Source organism: Engystomops pustulosus, chromosome 9, assembly GCF_040894005.1.
Source record: "Engystomops pustulosus chromosome 9, aEngPut4.maternal, whole genome shotgun sequence".
Taxonomy (NCBI): Eukaryota; Metazoa; Chordata; class Amphibia; order Anura; family Leptodactylidae; genus Engystomops; species Engystomops pustulosus.
The window spans coordinates 113,586,787-113,601,699 of record NC_092419.1 but is presented as its reverse complement, the minus strand read 5'-3'; the positions used below and the strand labels follow the sequence as shown (position 1 = coordinate 113,601,699).

The 14,913-nt window shown below is 53.8% G+C and overlaps 1 protein-coding gene across 1 annotated transcript in view; it reads right to left on the bottom strand.

The window, feature by feature from the left end:
• Positions 1-13,326, bottom strand: part of AGPAT2 (1-acylglycerol-3-phosphate O-acyltransferase 2) — a 43,651-nt gene extending 30,325 nt beyond the window's left edge. Inside the window, exon 1 of the mRNA XM_072125825.1 lies at positions 11,855-13,326. Coding sequence (XP_071981926.1) covers positions 11,855-12,042 — 188 coding nt within the window. The 5' untranslated portion in view covers positions 12,043-13,326. The remainder of the gene's footprint in view (positions 1-11,854) is intronic.
• Positions 13,327-14,913: the final 1,587 nt, after the last annotated feature.

The window sequence follows — 14,913 nt, the reverse complement described above, 5'->3', positions numbered from 1 at the left end:
GGGGCGAGAGGCAGGGCCCACCATATTGGGGCGAGAGGCAGGGCCCACCATATTGGGGCGAGAGGCAGGGCCCACCATATCGGGGCGAGAGGCAGGGCCCACCATATTGGGGCGAGAGGCAGGGCCCACCATATTGGGGCGAGAGGCAGGGCCCACCATATCGGGGCGAGAGGCAGGGCCCACCATATCGGGGCGAGAGGCAGGGCCCACCATATCGGGGCGAGAGGCAGGGCCCACCATATCGGGGCGAGAGGCAGGGCCCACCATATCGGGGCGAGAGGCAGGGCCCACCATATCAGGGCGAGAGGCAGGGCCCACCATAGGACCTGTGTACTATGTGCAGTGTCCTGTGTACTATGTGCAGTGTCCTGTGTACTATGTTCAGGGGGTGTGTACTATGTGCAGTGTGTACTATGTGTAGGGTCCTGTGTACTATGTGCAGTGTCCTGTGTACTATGTGCAGGGTGTCCTGCGTACTATGTGCGGGGGTCCTGTGTACTATGTGCAGGGTCCTGTGTACTATGTGCAGTGTCCTGTGTGCTATGTGCAGGGTCCTGTGTACTATGTGCAGTGTCCTGTGTACTATGTGCAGGGTCCTGTGTACTATGTGCAGTGTGTACTATGTGCAGGGTCCTGTGTACTATGTGCAGGGTCCTGTGTACTATGTGCAGGGGTCCTGTGTACTATGTGCAGTGTGTGCTATGTGCAGGGTCCTGTGTACTATGTGCAGGGGTCCTGTGTACTATGTGCAGTGTGTACTATGTGCAGTGTCCTGTGTACTATGTGCAGGGTCCTGTGTACTATGTGCAGTGTGTCCTGTGTGCTATGTGCAGGGTCCTGTGTGCTATGTGCAGAGTCCTGTGTGCTATGTGCAGGGGTCCTGTGTACTATGTGCAGGGGTCCTGTGTACTATGTGCAGGCTCCTGTGTACTGTGTGCAGTGTCCTGTGTACTATGTGCAGGGTCCTGTGTACTATGTGCAGTGTCCTGTGTACTATGTGCAGGGGTCCTGTGTACTATGTGCAGTGTGTGCTATGTGCAGGGTCCTGTGTACTATGTGCAGGGTCCTGTGTACTATGTGCAGGGGTCCTGTGTACTATGTGCAGTGTGTGCTATGTGCAGGGTCCTGTGTACTATGTGCAGGGGTCCTGTGTACTATGTGCAGTGTCCTGTGTACTATGTGCTGTGTGTACTATGTGCAGGGGTCCTGTGTACTATGTGCAGTGTCCTGTGTACTATGTGCAGGGTCCTGTGTACTATGTGCAGGGGGTGTTCTATGTGCAGGGTCCTGTGTACTGTGTGCAGTGTCCTGTGTACTATGTGCAGTGTCCTGTGTACTATGTGCAGTGTCCTGTGTACTATGTGCAGGGTGTGTACTATGTGCAGTGTCCTGTGTACGATGTGTAGTTTGTACTATGTGCAGTGTCCTGTGTACTATGTGCAGGGTCCTGTGTACTATGTGCAGGGGGTGTACTATGTGCAGGGTCCTGTGTACTATGTGCAGTGTGTACTATGTGCAGGGTCCTGTGTACTATGTACAGGGTCCTGTGTACTATGTGCAGGGTCCTGTGTACTATGTGCAGTGTCCTGTGTACTATGTGCAGGGTGTCCTGTGTACTATGTGCAGGGTCCTGTATACTATGTGCAGGATCCTGTGTACTATGTGCAGTGTGTACTATGTGCAGTGTCCTGTGTACTATGTGCAGGGGGTGTACTATGTGCAGGGTCCTGTGTACTATGTGCAGTGTGTACTATGTGCAGGGTCCTGTGTACTATGTACAGGGTCCTGTGTACTATGTGCAGGGTCCTGTGTACTATGTGCAGTGTCCTGTGTACTATGTGCAGTGTGTACTATGTGCAGTGTGTACTATGTGCAGTGTCCTGTGTACTATGTGCAGTGTGTACTATGTGCAGTGTCCTGTATACTATGTGCAGGATCCTGTGTGCAGGGTCCTGTGTACTATGTGCAGTGTGTACTATGTGCAGGGTCCTGTGTACTATGGGCAGGGTCCTGTGTACTATGTGCAGTGTCCTGTGTACTATGTGCAGTGTCCTGTGTACTATGTGCAGGGTGTGTACTATGTGCAGTGTCCTGTGTACTATGTGTAGTTTGTACTATGTGCAGTGTCCTGTGTACTATGTGCAGTGTGTACTATGTGTAGGGTCCTGTGTACTATGTGCAGTGTCCTGTGTACTATGTGCAGGGGTCCTGCGTACTATGTGCAGTGTGTACTATGTGCAGTGTCCCGTGTACTACGTGTAGTGTGTACTATGTGTAGGGTCTTGTGTACTATGTTCAGTGTGTACTATGTGCAGTGTCCTGTGTACTATGTGCAGTGTGTACTATGTGCAGTGTCCTGTATACTATGTGCAGGATCCTGTGTACTATGTGCAGTGTCCTGTGTACTATGTGCAGGGGGTGTACTATGTGCAGGGTCCTGTGTACTATGTGCAGTGTGTACTATGTGCAGGGTCCTGTGTACTATGTACAGGGTCCTGTGTACTATGTGCAGTGTCCTGTGTACTATGTGCAGTGTGTACTATGTGCAGTGTGTACTATGTGCATTGTCCTGTGTACTATGTGCAGTGTGTACTATGTGCAGTGTCCTGTATACTATGTGCAGGATCCTGTGTGCAGGGTCCTGTGTACTATGTGCAGTGTGTACTATGTGCAGGGTCCTGTGTACTATGGGCAGGGTCCTGTGTACTATGTGCAGTGTCCTGTGTACTATGTGCAGTGTCCTGTGTACTATGTGCAGGGTGTGTACTATGTGCAGTGTCCTGTGTACTATGTGCAGTGTGTACTATGTGTAGGGTCCTGTGTACTATGTGCAGTGTCCTGTGTACTATGTGCAGGGGTCCTGCGTACTATGTGCAGTGTGTACTATGTGCAGTGTCCCGTGTACTACGTGTAGTGTGTACTATGTGTAGGGTCTTGTGTACTATGTGCAGGGTGTCCTGTGTACTATGTGCAGTGTGTACTTTGTGCAGTGTGTACTATGTGCAGGGTCCTGTGTACTATGTGCAGTGTCCTGTGTACTATGTGCAGTGTGTACTATGTGCAGTGTGTACTATGTGCAGTGTGTACTATGTGCAGGGGTCCTGTGTACTATGTGCAGGGGTCCTGTGTACTATGTGCAGTGTGTACTATGTGCAGTGTCCTGTGTACTATGTGCAGGGGTCCTGTGTACTATGTGCAGGGGTCCTGTGTACTATGTACAGTGTGTACTATGTGCAGTGTCCCGTGTACTATGTACAGGGGCCTGTGTACTATGTGCAGGGTCCTGTGTGCTATGTGCAGGGTGTCCTGTGTACTATGTGCAGGGGTCCTGTGTACTATGTGCAGGGTCCTGTGTACTATGTGCAGTGTGTACTATGTGCAGTGTGTACTATGTGTAGGGTCCTGTGTACTATGTGCAGGGTCCTGTGTACTATGTGCAGTGTGTACTATGTGCAGTGTGTACTATGTGTAGGGTCCTGTGTACTATGTGCAGTGTCCTGTGTACTATGTGCAGGGTCCCGTGTACTATGTGCAGTGTCCTGTGTACTATGTGCAGTGTGTACTATGTGTAGGGTCCTGTGTACTATGTGCAGGGTCCTGTGTACTATGTGAAGTGTGTACTATGTGCAGTGTGTACTATGTGTAGGGTCCTGTGTACTATGTGCAGTGTGTACTATGTGCAGTGTCCTGTGTGCTATGTGCAGGGTCCTGTGTACTATGTGCAGGGTCCTGTGTACTATGTGCAGGGGTCCTGTGTACTATGTGCAGTGTGTACTATGTGCAGTGTGTACTATGTGCAGTGTCCTGTGTACTATGTGCAGGGTCCTGTGTACTATGTGCAGTGTCCTGTGTACTATGTGCAGGCTCCTGTGTACTATGTGCAGTGTGTACTATGTGCAGTGTCCTGTGTACTATGTGCAGGGTGTGTACTATGTGCAGTGTCCTGTGTACTATGTGCAGTGTCCTGTGTACTATGTGCAGGCTCCTGTGTACTATGTGCAGTGTCCTGTGTACTATGTGCAGGCTCCTGTGTACTATGTGCAGGGGTCCTGTGTACTATGTGCAGTGTCCTGTGTACTATGTGCAGGGTGTGTACTATGTGCAGTGTCCTGTGTACTATGTGCAGTGTCCTGTGTACTATGTGCAGGCTCCTGTGTACTATGTGCAGTGTCCTGTGTACTATGTGCAGGCTCCTGTGTACTATGTGCAGGGGTCCTGTGTACTATGTGCAGTGTCCTGTGTACCATGTGCAGGGTCCTGTGTACCATGTGCAGGGTCCTGTGTACTATGTGCAGGGTCCTTTGTACTATGTGCAGTGTGTACTATGTGCAGGTGTCCTGTGTACTATGTGCAGTGTCCTGTGTACTATGTGCAGTGTCCTGTGTACTATGTGCAGGGGTCCTGTGTACTATGTGCAGTGTCCTGTGTACTATATGCAGTGTGTACTATGTGCAGTGTCCTGTGTACTATGTGCAGTGTCCTGTGTACTATGTGCAGGGTCCTGTGTACTATGTGCAGTGTCCTGTGTACTATGTGCAGGGGTCCTGTGTACTATGTGCAGTGTGGACTATGTGCAGGGGTCCTGTGTACTATGTGCAGGGGTCCTGTGTACTATGTGCAGGGTCCTGTGTACTATGTGCAGGGGTCCTGTGTACTATGTGCAGGGTCCTTTGTACTATGTGCAGTGTGTACTATGTGCAGGTGTCCTGTGTACTATGTGCAGGGTCCAGTGTACTATGTGCAGGGTCCTGTGTACTATGTGCAGTGTGGACTATGTGCAGGGTCCTGTGTACTATGTGCAGTGTCCTGTGTACTATGTGCAGGGGTCCTGTGTACTATGTGCAGGGTCCTGTGTGCTATGTGCAGGGTCATGTGTACTATGTGCAGGGTCATGTGTACTATGTGCAGGGTCCTGTGTACTATGTGCAGGGTCCTGTGTACTATGTGCAGGGGTCCTGTGTACTATGTGCAGGGTCCTGTGTGCTATGTGCAGGGTCATGTGTACTATGTGCAGGGTCATGTGTACTATGTGCAGGGTCCTGTGTACTATGTGCAGTGTCCTGTGTACTATGTGCAGGGTCCAGTGTACTATGTGCAGTGTGTACTATGTGCAGTGTCCTGTGTGCTATGTGCAGGGGTCCTGTGTACTGTGTGCAGGGTGTCCTGTGTACTATGTGCAGGGTGTCCTGTGTACTATGTGCAGGGTGTCCTGTGTACTATGTGCAGGGTGTCCTGTGTACTATGTGCAGGGTGTCCTGTGTACTATGTGCAGGGTGTCCTGTGTACTATGTGCAGGGTGTACTGTGTGCAGGAGGTGTAGTATGTGCAGGGTCCTATGTACTATGTGCAGGGTCCTGTGTACTATGTGCAGGGTCCTGTGTACTATGTGCAGTCCCATAGGCTTATTTACTATGGGACCCGCGGCCATTTTCGCTGGGTTTCCCGACATGCACCGCAAAGAAGGTGAACTCCTGGGACCTGAGCAGGGAAGCGACACATGCAGGATATCGGGCGCAGGATCTTAGTGACTCCCCGCACAGCGCATTATACACGGACAATGCACATACATGCACCAGGAAGAAGAAGGTGAACTCCGGGGACCTCAGCGGGGAAGCGACACATGCAGGATATCAGGCGCAGGATCTTAGTGACTCCCCGCACAGCACATTATACACAGACAATGCACTTACATGCACCAGGAAGAAGAAGGTGAACTCCAGGGACCTGAGCGGGGAAGCGACACATGCAGGATATCGGGCGCACGATCTTAGTGACTCCCCGCACAGCGCATTATACACGGGCAATGCACTTACATGCACCAGGAAGAAGAAGGTGAACTCCGGGGACCTGAGCGGGGAAGCGACACATGCAGGATACCGGGCGCAGGATCTTAGTGACTCCCCGCACAGCGCATTATACACGGACAATGCACTTACATGCACCAGGAAGAAGAAGGTGAACTCCGGGGACCTGAGCGGGGAAGCGGCACATGCAGGATATCGGGTGCACGATCTTAGTGACTCCCCGCACAGCGCATTATACACGGACAATGCACTTACATGCACCAGGAAGAAGAAGGTGAACTCCTGGGACCTGAGCGGGGAAGTGACACTTGCAGGATATCAGGCGCAGGGTCTTAGTGACTCCCCGCACAGCGCATTATACACGGACAATGCACTTACATGCACCAGGAAGAAGAAGGTGAACTCCGGGGACCTGAGCGGGGAAGTGACACATGCAGGATATCGGGCGCACGATCTTAGTGACTCCCCGCACAGTGCATTATACACGGACAATGCACTTACATGCACCAGGAAGAAGAAGGTGAACTCCGGGGACCTGAGCAGGGAAGAGACACATGCAGGATATCGGGCGCACGATCTTAGTGACTCCCCGCACAGCGCATTATACACGGACAATGCACTTACATGCACCAGGAAGAAGAAGGTGAACTCCGGGGACCTGAGCGGGGAAGCGACACATGCAGGATATCGGGTGCACGATCTTAGTGACTCCCCGCACAGCACATTATACACGGACAATGCACTTACATGCACCAGGAAGAAGAAGTGGAACTCCGGGGACCTGAGCGGGGAAGCTACACATGCAGGATATCGGGGCAGGATCTTAGTGACTCCCCGCACAGCGCATTATACACGGACAATGCACTTACATGCACCAGGAAGAAGAAGGTGAACTCCGGGACCTGAGCGGGGAAGCGACACATGCAGGATATCGGGTGCAGGATCTTAGTGACTCCTCGCACAGCCCATTATACACGGACAATGCACTTACATGCACCAGGAAGAAGAAGGTGAACTCCAGGGACCTGAGCGGGGGAAGCGACACATGCAGGATATCGGGCGCAGGATCTTAGTGACTCCCCGCACAGCGCATTATACACGGACAATGCACTTACATGCACCAGGAAGAAGAAGGTGAACTCCAGGGACCTGAGCGGGGAAGTGACACATGCAGGATATCGGGCGCAGGATCTTAGTGACTCCCCGCACAGCGCATTATACACGGACAATGCACTTACATGCACCAGGAAGAAGAAGGTGAACTCCTGGGACCTGAGCGGGGAAGTGACACTTGCAGGATATCAGGCGCAGGGTCTTAGTGACTCCCCGCACAGCGCATTATACACGGACAATGCACTTACATGCACCAGGAAGAAGAAGGTGAACTCCAGGGACCTGAGCGGGGAAGCGACACATGCAGGATATCGGGCGCACGATCTTATTGACTCCCCGCACAGCGCATTATACACGGACAATGCACTTACATGCACCAGGAAGAAGAAGGTGAACTCCTGGGACCTGAGCGGGGAAGCGACCCATGCAGGATATCGGGCGCAGGATCTTAGTGACTCCCTGCACAGCGCATTATACATGGACAATGCACTTACATGCACCAGGAAGAAGAAGGTGAACTCCGGGGACCTGAACGGGGAAGTGACACATGCAGGATATCAGGCGCAGGATTTTAGTGACTCCCCGCACAGTGCATTATACACGGACAATGCACTTACATGCACCAGAAAGAAGAAGGTGAACTCCAGGGACCTGAGCGGGGGAAGCGACACATGCAGGATATCGGGCGCAGGATCTTAGTGACTCCCCGCACAGCGCATTATACACGGACAATGCACTTACATGCACCAGGAAGAAGGTGAACTCCAGGGACCTGAGCAGGGAAGCGACACATGCAGGATATCGGGCGCAGGATCTTAGTGACTCCCCGCACAGCGCATTATACACGGACAATGCACTTACATGCACCAGGAAGAAGAAGGTGAACTCCAGGGACCTGAGCGGGGGAAGCGACACATGCAGGATATCGGGCGCAGGATCTTAGTGACTCCCCGCACAGCGCATTATACACGGACAATGCACTTACATGCACCAGGAAGAAGAAGGTGAACTCCAGGGACCTGAGCGGGGAAGTGACACATGCAGGATATCGGGCGCAGGATCTTAGTGACTCCCCGCACAGCGCATTATACACGGACAATGCACTTACATGCACCAGGAAGAAGAAGGTGAACTCCTGGGACCTGAGCGGGGAAGTGACACTTGCAGGATATCAGGCGCAGGGTCTTAGTGACTCCCCGCACAGCGCATTATACACGGACAATGCACTTACATGCACCAGGAAGAAGAAGGTGAACTCCAGGGACCTGAGCGGGGAAGCGACACATGCAGGATATCGGGCGCACGATCTTATTGACTCCCCGCACAGCGCATTATACACGGACAATGCACTTACATGCACCAGGAAGAAGAAGGTGAACTCCTGGGACCTGAGCGGGGAAGCGACCCATGCAGGATATCGGGCGCAGGATCTTAGTGACTCCCTGCACAGCGCATTATACATGGACAATGCACTTACATGCACCAGGAAGAAGAAGGTGAACTCCGGGGACCTGAACGGGGAAGTGACACATGCAGGATATCAGGCGCAGGATTTTAGTGACTCCCCGCACAGTGCATTATACACGGACAATGCACTTACATGCACCAGAAAGAAGAAGGTGAACTCCAGGGACCTGAGCGGGGGAAGCGACACATGCAGGATATCGGGCGCAGGATCTTAGTGACTCCCCGCACAGCGCATTATACACGGACAATGCACTTACATGCACCAGGAAGAAGAAGGTGAACTCCGGGGACCTGAGCGGGGAAGTGACACATGCAGGATATCGGGCGCAGGATCTTAGTGACTCCCCGCACAGCGCATTATACACGGACAATGCACTTACATGCACCAGGAAGAAGAAGGTGAACTCCAGGGACCTGAGCGGGGAAGTGACACATGCAGGATATCGGGCGCAGGATCTTAGTGACTCCCCGCACAGCGCATTATACACGGACAATGCACTTACATGCACCAGGAAGAAGAAGGTGAACTCCTGGGACCTGAGCGGGGAAGTGACACTTGCAGGATATCAGGCGCAGGGTCTTAGTGACTCCCCGCACAGCGCATTATACACGGACAATGCACTTACATGCACCAGGAAGAAGAAGGTGAACTCCAGGGACCTGAGCGGGGAAGCGACACATGCAGGATATCGGGCGCACGATCTTATTGACTCCCCGCACAGCGCATTATACACGGACAATGCACTTACATGCACCAGGAAGAAGAAGGTGAACTCCTGGGACCTGAGCGGGGAAGCGACCCATGCAGGATATCGGGCGCAGGATCTTAGTGACTCCCTGCACAGCGCATTATACATGGACAATGCACTTACATGCACCAGGAAGAAGAAGGTGAACTCCGGGGACCTGAACGGGGAAGTGACACATGCAGGATATCAGGCGCAGGATTTTAGTGACTCCCCGCACAGTGCATTATACACGGACAATGCACTTACATGCACCAGAAAGAAGAAGGTGAACTCCAGGGACCTGAGCGGGGGAAGCGACACATGCAGGATATCGGGCGCAGGATCTTAGTGACTCCCCGCACAGCGCATTATACACGGACAATGCACTTACATGCACCAGGAAGAAGGTGAACTCCAGGGACCTGAGCAGGGAAGCGACACATGCAGGATATCGGGCGCAGGATCTTAGTGACTCCCCGCACAGCGCATTATACACGGACAATGCACTTACATGCACCAGGAAGAAGAAGGTGAACTCCAGGGACCTGAGCGGGGAAGTGACACATGCAGGATATCGGGCGCAGGATCTTAGTGACTCCCCGCACAGCGCATTATACATGGACAATGCACTTACATGCACTAGGAAGAAGAAGGTGAACTCCGGGGACCTGAGCGGGGAAGTGACACATGCAGGATATCGGGCGCAGGATCTTAGTGACTCCCCGCACAGCGCATTATACACAGACAATGCACTTACATGCACCAGGAAGAAGAAGGTGAACTCCAGGGACCTGAGCGGGGAAGTGACACATGCAGGATATCAGGCGTAGGATCTTAGTGACTCCCCGCACAGCGCATTATACACGGACAATGCACTTACATGCACCAGGAAGAAGAAGGTGAACTCCGGGGACCTGAGCGGGGAAGCGACACATGCAGGATATCGGGCGCAGGATCTTAGTGACTCCCCGCACAGCGTATTATACACGGACAATGCACTTACATGCACCAGGAAGAAGAAGGTGAACTCCGGGGACCTGAGCGGGGAAGTGACACATGCAGGATATCGGGCGCAGGATCTTAGTGACTCCCCGCACAGCGCATTATACACAGACAATGCACTTGCATGCACCAGGAAGAAGAAGGTGAACTCCAGGGACCTGAGCGGGGAAGTGACACGTGCAGGATATCAGGCGTAGGATCTTAGTGACTCCCCGCACAGCGCATTATACACGGACAATGCACTTACATGCACCAGGAAGAAGAAGGAGAACTCCGGGGACCTGAGCGGGGAAGCGACACATGCAGGATATCGGGCGCAGGATCTTAGTGACTCCCCGCACAGCACATTATACACGGACAATGCACTTACATGCACCAGGAAGAAGAAGGTGAACTCCGGGGACCTGAGCGGGGTAGCGACACATGCAGGATATCGGGTGCAGGATCTTAGTGCCTCCCCGCACAGCGCATTATACATGGACAATGCACTTACATGCACCAGGAAGAAGAAGGTGAACTCCAGGGACCTGAGCGGTGAAGCGACACATGCAGGATATCGGAGGCACAATTTTAGTGCCTCCCCGAGATCAGCCACCATATACAGCGCTGAGGAGAGATCTGTCACCGTGTACAGCGCTGAGGAGAGATCTGTCACCGTGTACAGCGCTGAGGAGAGATCTGTCACCGTGTACAGCGCTGAGGAGAGATCTGTCACCGTGTACAGCGCTGAGGAGAGATCTGTCACCGTGTACAGCGCTGAGGAGAGATCTGTCACCGTGTACAGCGCTGAGGAGAGATCTGTCACCGTGTACAGCGCTGTGGAGAGATCTGTCACCGTGTACAGCGCTGAGGAGAGATCTGTCACCGTGTACAGCGCTGAGGAGAGATCTGTCACCGTGTACAGCGCTGAGGAGAGATCTGTCACCGTGTACAGCGCTGAGGAGAGATCTGTCACCGTGTACAGCGCTGAGGAGAGATCTGTCACCGTGTACAGCGCTGAGGAGAGATCTGTCACCGTGTACAGCGCTGAGGAGAGATCTGTCACCGTGTACAGCGCTGAGGAGAGATCTGTCACCGTGTACAGCGCTGAGGAGAGATCTGTCACCGTGTACAGCGCTGAGGAGAGATCTGTCACCGTGTACAGCGCTGAGGAGAGATCTGTCACCGTGTACAGCGCTGAGGAGAGATCTGTCACCGTGTACAGCGCTGAGGAGAGATCTGTCACCGTGTACAGCGCTGTGGAGAGATCTGTCACCGTGTACAGCGCTGAGGAGAGATCTGTCACCGTGTACAGCGCTGAGGAGAGATCTGTCACCGTGTACAGCGCTGAGGAGAGATCTGTCACCGTGTACAGCGCTGAGGAGAGATCTGTCACCGTGTACAGCGCTGAGGAGAGATCTGTCACCGTGTACAGCGCTGAGGAGAGATCTGTCACCGTGTACAGCGCTGAGGAGAGATCTGTCACCGTGTACAGCGCTGAGGAGAGATCTGTCACCGTGTACAGCGCTGAGGAGAGATCTGTCACCGTGTACAGCGCTGAGGAGAGATCTGTCACCGTGTACAGCGCTGAGGAGAGATCTGTCACCGTGTACAGCGCTGAGGAGAGATCTGTCACCATGTGACATGAAGTAAGAGTCGTTATAAATGTATAACTTGTGATATACACTATGGCGCCACCCAGTGGCCTGATTATCATGAAGCTCAGATGTGTAGTTATAGGTTATTATACTCACTGCTCACCTCATATTGTCCACCGTCCGCCCTCCATTTTTCAGCAGGCACACGGGCGCTGCCAGCGCAGACAGCGTAAGGCACAGGACGCAATAAGAGAAGATTTTAAAGTGGAATTTAAAGGTGCTGCTTATTTGCATGAGAAGAAAGGGGACAAGGATGATCATGGTGTACAAGAACAGCCAGCACAGGTCCATCTCGAGACCTGGATCCCCAGACAGTGGGAGGTGCAGGGAGCCAGGCAGGAGGGATGCAAGGAGTCAGAGAGGAGCAGCGCAGGGAGCGAGGCAAGAGGAACGCAGGTAGTCAGGCAGGAGGGATGCAAGGAGTCAGAGAGGAGCAACGCAGGGAGCGAGGCAAGAGGAACGCAGGGAGTCAGGCAGGAGGGATGCAAGGAGTCAGAGAGGAGCAACGCAGGGAGCGAGGCAAGAGGAACGCAGGTAGTCAGGCAGGAGGGATGCAAGGAGTCAGAGAGGAGCAACGCAGGGAGCGAGGCAAGAGGAACGCAGGGAGTCAGGCAGGAGGGACGCAAGGAGTCAGGCAGGAGGGACGCAAGGAGTCAGAGAGGAGGGACGCAAGGAGTCAGAGAGGAGGGACGCAAGGAGTCAGAGAGGAGGGACGCAAGGAGTCAGAGAGGAGGGACACAAGGAGTCAGAGAGGAGGGACGCAGGGAGTCAGAGAGGAGGAACGCTGGGAGTCAGAGAGAAGCGACGCAGGGAGCCAGACAGGAGGGAGGCAGGGAGCCAATCAGGAGGGCGCAGGGAGCCAGACAAGAGGGAGGCAGGGAGCCAGACAAGAGGGAGGCAGGGAGCCAGACAAGAGGGAGGCAGGGAGCCAGACAAGAGGGAGGCAGGGAGCCAGACAAGAGGGACGCAGGGAGCCAGACAGGAGGGTGCAGGGAGCCAGACAGGAGGGCGCAGGGAGCCAGTCAGGAGGGACGCAGGTAGCCAGACAGGAGGACGCAGGGAGCCAGACAGGAGGGACGCAGGGAGCCAGACAAGAGGGACGCAGGGAGCCAGACAAGAGGGACGCAGGGAGCCAGACAGGAGGGACGCAGGGAGCCAGACAGGAGGGGCGCAGGGAGCCAGACAGGAGGGCGCAGGGAGCCAGACAGGAGGGGCGCAGGGAGCCAGACAGGAGGGCGCAGGGAGCCCCTGGGCAGTTACCAGGGGTGTGAGGGGAGATCCGCCGGCAGGTAAGTGGGAAGGGTGAGACACTTCTTACAAGCACAAGAGACACGAGCAGCGGATCTGCAGGCAGAGAGACGGGCACAAGGTGTAAAGGAAAGAAGGCTGCAGCAGCTGCGCCCCTTCTCCTCCCCGCTGGGTGAGTGGCACCTGTCAGGCGAAGGTCAGAGTGAGCTCCTGGCACACAGGGGGCACCGCACGCGCCTCCAGGGACACCGGGACATGGAGACTCATACAACACAAGAAAGCAAAAGTTCTGCAAAGATCAGGAAGAAGCACAAGGAGGAGGACGAGAGGGCAGAGACTGGGAGGAGCAGTCTAATGAGAGGGCAGAGACTGAGAGGAGCAGTCTAATGAGAGGGCAGAGACTGGGAGGAGCAGTCTAATGAGAGGGCAGAGACTGAGAGGAGCAGTCTAATGAGAGGGCAGAGACTGGGAGGAGCAGTCTAATGAGAGGGCAGAGACTGGGAGGAGCAGTCTAATGAGAGGGCAGAGACTGGGAGGAGCAGTCTAATGAGAGGGCAGAGACTGGGAGGAGCAGTCTAATGAGAGGGCGGCTGAGAGCTGTCACACAGGGGAGGGTCACGTAGTGAGGAGCCAAGATCAGGGAGGACACAGGGCACAACACAGAGATCAGGCCCAGAAGAGAGACTGTCTAATGAGATAGTGTGCAGCGCAATCACAGAGAGAGCGCCGTGTGACGTCTAATAATAGAGAGAGCGCCGTGTGACATCTAATAATAGAGAGAGCGCCGTGTGACATCTAATAATAGAGAGAGAGCCGTGTGAGATCTAATGATAGAGAGAGAGCCGTATGACGTCTAATCACAGAGAGAGCGTCACGTGACGTCCAATCGTAGAGAGAGCGCCGCGTGACGTCTAATCGTAGAGAGAGCGCCGCGTGACATCTAATGATAGAGAGAGCGCCGCGTGACATCTAATGATAGAGAGAGCGCCGCATGTCGTCTAATGATAGAGAGAGCGCCGTATGACGTCTAATCACAGAGAGAGCGTCACGTGACGTCCAATCGTAGAGAGAGCGCCGCGTGACGTCTAATCATAGAGAGAGCGCCGCGTGACGTCTAATCGTAGAGAGAGCGCCGCGTGACGTCTAATCGTAGAGAGAGCGCCGCGTGACGTCTAATCGTAGAGAGAGCGCCGCGTGACGTCTAATCGTAGAGAGAGCGCTGCGTGACATCTAATGATAGAGAGAGCGCTGCGTGACATCTAATGATAGAGAGAGCGCCGCGTGACGTCTAATCGTAGAGAGAGCGCTGCGTGACATCTAATGATAGAGAGAGCGACGTGTGACGTCTAATCATAGAGAGAGTGCCGTATGACGTCTAATCACAGAGAGAGCGTCACGTGACGTCCAATCGTAGAGAGAGCGCCGCGTGACGTCTAATCATAGAGAGAGCACCGCGTGACGTCTAATCGTAGAGAGAGCGCCGCGTGACGTCTAATCATAGAGAGAGCGCCGCGTGACGTCTAATCGTAGAGAGAGCGCCGCGTGACGTCTAATCGTAGAGAGAGCGCTGCGTGACATCTAATGATAGAGAGAGCGCCATATGACGTCTAATCACAGAGAGAGCGTCACGTGACGTCCAATCGTAGAGAGAGCGCCGCATCACGTCTAATCGTAGAGAGAGCGCCGCGTGACGTCTAATCAAAGAGCACAGTGTGACGTCTTATCATAGAGAGAGCGCCGTATGACGTCTAATCACAGAGAGAGCGCTACGTGACGTCTAATCGTAGAGAGAGCGTCGCGTGACGTCTAATCGTAGAGAGAGCGCCGTGTGACGTCTGATCACAAAGAGCCGTGTGACGTCTAATGATAGAAAGAGCGCCGTGTGACGTCTAATGATAGAAAGAGCGCCGTGTG